The sequence below is a fragment of the Elephantulus edwardii genome, unplaced genomic scaffold (genome assembly GCF_000299155.1).
Source record: "Elephantulus edwardii isolate Elephantulus edwardi_28Jun2011 unplaced genomic scaffold, EleEdw1.0 scaffold00001, whole genome shotgun sequence".
In the NCBI taxonomy this organism is placed as follows: domain Eukaryota; kingdom Metazoa; phylum Chordata; class Mammalia; order Macroscelidea; family Macroscelididae; genus Elephantulus; species Elephantulus edwardii.
This window is the reverse complement of record NW_006399751.1, coordinates 48,406,780-48,415,185: the sequence shown is the minus strand read 5'-3', so window position 1 is coordinate 48,415,185 and position 8,406 is coordinate 48,406,780. Positions and strand designations below refer to the sequence as shown.

Here is an 8,406-nt window from a genome sequence, read left to right as displayed (position 1 = left end):
CTGAAAAGGGACGCTGTGGGTTTCAGGGTGAAGATCTTCTCTCACTACTCTAAAGGGCCCCCCTGGCAGTAGGAAACACATAGACTATTATAGAGATTGATTTTGGAATTTAGATGCACTCTTATTGATTGGGCTTGGCCGTACATGTTCATATCCTTGAAGATGTATCATGGGGGCGCTGCAACCCAGAAGACACAAACCCGACCAAATTTCATAGTGTTTCTAGAGGCATGTTGTTTAGGAAGTGGATGCCACTCCTGCTTCCAAACCTGTTATAGTATGTTATTGTTGTTATGTGTTGTTTAGTTGCCTGTTATGTATAGCGACCCTATGTACAGCATCTCTGTAGTATTCCTTATTTATTCATTCTTTCTGCTCTTCTTCACCTATGTCTGTCCTATTTTTATCGCAGTGGGATGTTCAAAATCCCTAGCTATCAGAGAGATGTAAGTCAAAACAATGAGATATCGTCTCACCCCAGCAACAATAACAAAGTTCAACAGGACAGCAAAGAACAAATGCTGTCATGCGTGTGGAGAGACTGGAACTCACATTCATTTTTGGTGGGAATGTAAAATGTTTCTATGGAAGGCAATCTGACACTTTTTCAAAAAGTTGGAAATAGAAATCTCATTTGTTCCAGTTATCGTACTACAGGGAATATATCCTAATCAAACCAGAGCTATGAAGTGAACGTATGTACACACATCTCTTTATTGTAGCATTATTGACTGTAATGAAGAGATGGAAGCAGTCCTCATGGCCATAACCAAACAAGAAAAAACTGTAGAAGAGTCACAAAATTGAATATTACACAGTACTTTAGAACAATGAACTTGGAAAATACTGTACAACATAGATAATTCGGGAAGACATTATGCTGAGTGAAATACCTCATTCACAAATGAACAAATATTGTAAAGGACCACTGCGAAATATCTTTTTTAGAGGACTTGATCCACTCTGGGTGAGAAAGGAAACTTTCAGCGTGGATCCACCAGAGGAGTGTGGTGAGAGTCACCTCTTATCAGCAGATGAGGAGATATTTGTGTTTGTTTTCCACTGTTCCATATTTAAATAGTCTTCTTTCTAAACATACAAGATTCCATTTAATTATTTTTTCTCAGTAAAAATAAAAGTCAAATCTACAAGCTTTCAGCTGCATATAAATTGACTGGTGGTTTTAAAGCTGCATCCAGTGCTGTAACCATTTTTTTAAAAGTTGCCCCCTGTGTATCTTCAATATCTTCACTCAGGTAATATTCCTGCTCCTTCTCTCGGTTTTGTTTCTAGCTTGTGAAAACTTAGCTCCACATTTGGTCCCTTTCTTAAAGGAGCCTATTTTCTTTATCAAACTCAAATAGAAATATTTCCTTTCCATTTTGCACACAGTACCTTAAATGGCCCTTTGGGAAAGCCTCCTTATTCCTCCAGGAGCTCCCTCTCCCTGCATCTATTTTCCCACCTCCAGCAAGGCTCTAGGCACGCTCATCCCACTGGGAGGGGGCTGCCTGGACAGCAGTTCACCAAGCAGAACACCCGTGCTGACAGCGGCATCTTCCAGTTCAAACGTTCCTGCTTCATACCCTTGCCACCTGTTCGGAGCAGATGGGAAGCTACCACGTCTGAAATGTAGATATGGCACTGAAATGGCATTCATGCACTTTGAAAATCAAATATCTCTTGTGTGTAGGAACAGGGCTTTTGTCATTGAACTACAATAACAAAATGAAGGCTGTCTGCAATTGATACCTGCAATTGTTTTCATTCATAAATCCTGTCTAGTGCAGGCAGGTAGTCACCGACAGATGAGTTGGAACATATGTATCCATGGGGTTCCCTAGCGATTTGGTATGCAAACTTCTGTCTGCAGAGAGCTCATGGGACCTGGGGGCAGCAGGAGATGTGCTGCATCAGAGCTGAGTATATGGAAGGCAACTGACACTTGCCTAATTCTCTGTGGTACAACCTGGGCTTTTGGCCCATGTCTTTGTGATCACCCAGCCTCATGGCTCTTTGCCTGGTTTTCTTTAAAGTAACAGTTTTGTTTCACGTAGCCTTATTGGAGAGCTGAATATAAAGCTCATTTGAACTGGGAGAAGTGTGGAAATAACAGTTATGGGGTTTTCACTGAGACCACACAGCACTTCACAGAGTGAAATCATGTTAAACCAGCTCAACAGAGCAAATCTTTCTCTTCCACCATGTATCTTTAAAAAGACTTGTCACCGACAAGAGTACAGAATGAAAGCTGCATGATGGAGTAGTCTGGGGATGGGAGGGTGGGGAGATTGTATAACAATGAGAGGTTTTTTGTTTGTTGTTTTTATTTTTTAACTTTTCAAAGAGAAAAGCAAACTGGGGGAAGGGTGGGTAGGGAGGAAAATGTGCAACAATGAATGAATTGAAATCCAAAGTCTATGTAAACATTGAGTAAAATAAAAAACACAACAACAACCCAATATAAGTAAACCTTCAGTCAAATAAAAAGCTTTAAATGAAATAAAAACTAAGGTGTGCCTAAGCACCATAACAGACAGAGAAGAGACTGAGACTCTGATCCATAATCAACACTGTTTGCACCAGCTGTCAGGAAATCAAAAGATGAATTGCATTAGGAAAGTCTACTGTCAGGGACTTCCCCAGAGCGCTGAAGAGCAATGATTCAAATCGTTAGGATTATAGAGCAGCTTCTCACCACTAGGCCATCAGAATTCTGATCGCAGACTATAGCCTTGTAATACATACAAGCTTTGTATATGCCTTGTAGCCTTGTATGGATTACATGTCGACATCAAGAAAACAAAGGTCCTCACCACAGAATCAATAGTAAATATTATGACGGATGAAAAAAGTATTGAAGTAATCAATTATTTCTTCCTGCTTTAATCAACAATCAACACCCTTTGTGCCAGAAGTCAGAAAATCAGATGACTTTGACTGCATTGGGCAAGTCTGCTTTTAGGGACCTATCCAGCATGCTAAAGAGCAATGATGTCAGTTTCAAGATTAAGGTGTGTCTGATTCAGTCCACAGTCTTCTCAATCACTTGCTCCACATCAGTAAGAGCTGGACAGTGAATGAAGATGACAAAAGAAGAATTGATGCCTTAGAATTGTGATGCTAGAGAAGAGTATTGAATATCCCATGGACTGCCAAAAGAATAAAAAGATAGGTCTTGGGGGGGAAGAAAAAAAGACTTGTCACAAAGTCTTTTAATAATGATAATGTAAAAAATTATCATGTTCTACACTCAATGGCTTCACAGCTATTGCCTTTCAGATTCCTGTATCCTCAAATGACTTATTTCTGTCTACCTTTCCAGGTGGACACTCTGGAGGTGATAAGGCATCCAGAAGAAACTACCAACATGAAGAGGCAAACCATGGCTTCTTACTTCCGGGTAAGAGTTCTTCTTATTCTGTATCCTATCTTCTTCTAGAAAATGACTTGCTATGTCTTACTGTAAGTAGCCTAGGTACAATTAAAAATAACAAAAAATAAAACTTAATATCCTCAAGTTAATTCAGCTTTTAACTGAGCTTCAAGTAGGCTTTTCCTGGTTATGTTGTTATGTATCATTCCATTGGAACTGATTCGTGGCTGATCCTCCAGTGGGTTTTCAGTGGACATAAATTATAAAGAAGGAAATAGCCCATCTCTCTCCCAAGGACCAGCTGGTAGATTCAAACCTCATGCCTTTGGGCTGGCAGTAAAACTCCTTACCTCTAAACCACATACAAGAAGATTGCCCATTTTTCTCCCATGGTCCCTTGGTGAATCAGAGTCACCAGAGAGATGCCATTTGGGGGTTAGCATTGCAACTCCCTACAGACTACACCACCATACAACAGAGAAAGTAAAACAAAAGCAAAAAAGAGCCACTTACGGAAGATGGAGTTGTAAGTATTGTAGGAGGAGAAAATTAGAGCAGAGAATCTATCCTTAAACACAGTATTTACTATGTCAGAAAAATCAGGTGAAATCGAAAGTGTATATTATTGTTGTTATTGTTGTTTTTGGATGTCGTTGGGTCGAATATGAGTTATAGCAGCCCTGTGAACAACAGATCTGAACTCTGTCCTATTCTATGCCATCCTTATAATTTCTGATATATTCAAGTTGTTTGCTGCAGTAACTGTGTCAATCCATCTGACTGAAAATCTTCCTCTCATAATAAGACATAACAGTATATTTGTTGTTGTTGTACCATATAATTAGAGTTAGCCTATAGGTTTTCAGAAACATAGTCATGACCATCAACGTTTATCCTCAATATAAAGCTTTGCACTGTAATCCCAGAGGTGCACGGTTCAAATCCACCAGATGCTCTGCCGGAGAAGGAGGAACAATCTCCTCCTGTACCAGTCAGATCTGATTTGACGGTACGCACAACACACACACACACAAAATAATAAAATAAAATAAAAATAAAAAGCTGTTTCCTTAAAAAAAAAAAAAGCTTTGCGGTTTACCAGTAGATCTCCAAAGTTAAATCTGAAAATTAAGGCATACTGGCAAGAGAAAACACCATTATTTCTGTTCAGTAAGAATGAGCTGAGCCACTACATGATTTATAACTTGGCTGTAAAGACATGTCCAAAAGAGAAGCTCCAAAAATGAATGCTCTGAGAAACAATTGAGGCTTTCCATATACAAGCTCTCATCTGGTTTTTATGTCTTTGCATTATCTCCTGCTGTGTGTTCCCTGTACTGAGCTCTTGGAATAGATTAGTTGATCTTCATTGTTGTTAGGTATCATCAAATCAACTACAACTCATAGTGACCCTTTGAACAACAGATCTGAACCATATCTATCCTACTCCATGCTCACTGTAGCCACCATGCTTAAAGCCCACTGTTTTAGCCATTGTTTCTGTCTGTCTCATTGAAGCTCTCTCTTTTGCTAACACTCCTCCTTTCCCAAGGTGCTATCTTTTTCCAAAGACTTACCCCTCCTGACAACTTGTCCAAAATGTAAGTGAGACAAAAGTTTTACCATCATTTTAAGGAGCATCTGGTTGTATTTCTTCCAAAACAGATTGGTTTATTCATTTGGTAGTCCATGGAATCATCAACACTCTTCACCAACACAATTTAAAGACATCTATTCATCTGTGGTTTTATTTGTTGTTCATCTTTCGTATGTATACAAAGCAATTGAAAATGTCATGCTTGGATTAGCACCTTAGTCCTCAAACTGACACCCTTGCTCCTTTGCACCTTACAGATGTCTTTGACAGCATATTTGCCCAATGCAATATATCTTTTCATTTCTTGACTGTTTTTAACTACCATGGGTGCTGATTGTGCATACAAGTAAAATGAAACCATTGAAATGTCAATCTTCTCCATCTTTTGTGATGTTGCCTCTTGATCTAGTGGTGAAGAGTTTTGTTTTTTCAATGTGGAAATGTAATTCATATTGAAGAATGTAGTCTTTGATCTCCTTTAGTAAATCTTCTTCAAGGCATCTTCAATTTCTACAAGCAAGACTGTGTCATCTTGGTGTTGATTCTTCCTTTAATCCTGACGCTTCATTAATGTTCATTAATATGTCTTTATTCATTTAATTTTTGTTTTTGCTTTATTCTCTATTTCTTTGTTTTTGTATTTTCCACTCAACTGTTTATAGATGGTATATAGTATCAGTAAGAACTTCTTAGTCTCCTTGATGACGCTTAGTGGTTTTGATGATTCTTAAGCCAAAGAAACAACAATTGATGCCCATAAGATAGACATTTTAAATTCAGAAATATCTTGTAGATATCATCTTGGAAGACCAGAGATGGGTATTCTAGTTCTGTTGACAGAGCTGTGGAGTAAACTGGAGCATATTCTCAAACACATTTCTGCCACATGGGATATTGCTTGGCCAACGAGAGGACCATCATGCTTGGTAAGGGATGACAAGGAGAGGAAGACCTTCAACCGGGTGCATTCACACAGTGGCTGCAGCAATGGGCTTGAATGTGTCAGAGACTGTGAGGATGGCACAAGATAGGATAGGGTTCAGATCAGTTGTTCATACGGTCGCTAAGAGTAGCACTAGACTCGATGGCACCTAACAAAAACAACAATAGTGATTAAACATTAAGAACACATTTGAATCCTCAGATAGCTATAAATACTGGTTAGAAATTATTCTGTTTACCTCACAGAGCACCATGAATTATTCACAAACCTATAACTATGCTAGATATCTCTATAGGCCTGGGACGTTCTATTGCACTGTGGAGGAGTCCCTAGGTACAGTTAAGGTACATAGTTGCTAACTGAAAGGCTTGAGGTTTGAGACCCAAAGACTCTTCCTGGAATCTGCTTCTGATAAATCACTGAAAGCCTTACTCAGCACAGTTCTACTCTGGTACAGGAGTCAGAATCAACTGGTAGGTAGATTTCGCAGCAGTAATTTCATGTAACTACATACGTGGTGGTGGTGTTTTTTCTCCTGGTAGTATTCTCTGATGGATCTGCTCTCCAAAATGGTCGTGGGACAGCCTCACTTTGTGCGCTGTATTAAGCCCAATGATGACCGAGAAGCTCTGAAGTTCTCCCAGGAGAGAGTGCTAGCCCAGCTCCGCTCCACAGGGATCCTGGAGACAGTCAGCATTCGCCAACAGGGATATTCCCATCGTATTCCCTTTGAAGAGTTCGTGAAAAGGTCAGGCTGGCATCTTTGAAACTGCATGATATCAAATATACCTCTATCCTGGCCACTCATCCTTCCTGGGATCTGTTCCTCCTGTTCATTTTCCCTCCAACTAGGTCATTAGCTATTTATTGGCCACCATTTCTAACTTGAATGTTGTAATATTTTTGCATGTTCTTCTAGCTAGAATGAAACTGCAAGAGTCTGGAGGAATTACACTCCTAGCTACAGTATATATTTTATACATATAGAGTTCTATAGGTTTACGGGAGGATTCTGGGAGCTTAGTGGGTAAGGAGTTGTACTGCCAACTCAAAGGTAGATGGTTCCAATTCACCTGATAGCAAAGATCATGACCTGTATCAGATGCACCTTAGTCTCCAGGGAGACACCATTGCTCTTCAGTACTTTGGAGAGGTCCCTCACAGCAGACTTTCCTATGGCAAATGTGTCTTTTAATTTTCTGGCTACTGGTGACAAGAGTGTTGACTTTGAAACTAAGCATACTAAAGCTATGAACAATCACAATCTCTTTCCCATCCATCCTGATGCTGTCAATTGGCCCAGTGGTGAGAATCTTTGTCTTCTTGACATTGAGCCTCAATCCATATTGAAGGCTGCAGTCCTTGGCCCTCTGCAGCAAGCACTTCAGGTCTTCCTCAGTTTCAGCAAGCAGGGTTGTGTAATCTGCATAACATAGATTGTTGATAGATCTTCCACCAATCTTGACCCCACATTTCTCCTCATAGAGCCCAGCCTCCCGGATAATCTGATCTGCATACAGGTTGAAAAGGTATGGAGACAGGACACATCCCTGGTGTGCGCCCTATGTTGTTGAATATTGTGGAGTTAGAACTGAGTCATAGCTGACCCTCCAGTGGATTTTCTGAGGTTGTAAATCACACAGCAGGACATTGCCCATCTTTCTCCTTTGGAGAAGTTGGTGGGTTCAAACTGTACGGTGTTGAGTTTGCAGCATAACTCCTTACCACTAAGCCACCTGTTAGCCATCACTAGAGCTCCCTATTTGTATATCTTGTTGTCCACAGTCAGAACCAATTCATAAATGACACAATTCAGTGTGTTTTAAGAGACAGTAATTCACCCAGGAGGAGATTGCCCATCCTCCCTCAGAGCAGCTGATGGATTTGAACCATGCACTGTTGGGATTGCAGTATAGCTTTCTGCCACTAGGCCATCAGAGTTGCCATTATATATAAGTATTATACAGGATCTCATATTTACATCACATCTTTCTAAAATGCAGGGCGCTCTTGTGGCATAGTCCATAGAGCATGCACCACTAACCCAAAGGTTGTACTTCTCTGTTGGTTCAAATCTGCCAGCTGTTCCAAGAGAAGGAGAGCCTCCTCCTGTTCCATTTGCAGCCTTGAAAACTTACTGAAAGGTCAGCTACAAATTAGAACCGACTCAAAGACAATGTGAGAGTTCTGAAATACATTACCTCATTTGGTCTGTATAACAACACTGTAAGGTAGACTCTATTGTTCATATTGTTGATTGCCGACTCATAGTGACCCTATGAATAAAATGCCTGAAGCCTTTCTATAATTACTGGCATTTATCAAAGTTCATAAAGTTCCCAGAGGCATGTTGTTTAGGAAATGGATACCACTTCAGCAGCAGACTCTATTATCATCCCCATTTTACAGGTTAGGAAATTGAAGCACAGAAAGAAATTAACTTTCCTAAACCAAATCCACGGGAACCAAAATATGACTTTGAGTCTATCC

General features: G+C 40.0%; 1 protein-coding gene across 1 annotated transcript in view; it reads left to right on the top strand.

Annotated features, from left to right (window-relative positions):
- MYO3B (myosin IIIB) overlaps positions 1-8,406 on the top strand; it is a 642,969-nt gene that overhangs the window by 358,696 nt on the left and 275,867 nt on the right. Inside the window, exons 24-25 of the mRNA XM_006878970.1 lie at positions 3,326-3,403; positions 6,459-6,664. Coding sequence (XP_006879032.1) covers positions 3,326-3,403; positions 6,459-6,664 — 284 coding nt within the window. The remainder of the gene's footprint in view (positions 1-3,325; positions 3,404-6,458; positions 6,665-8,406) is intronic.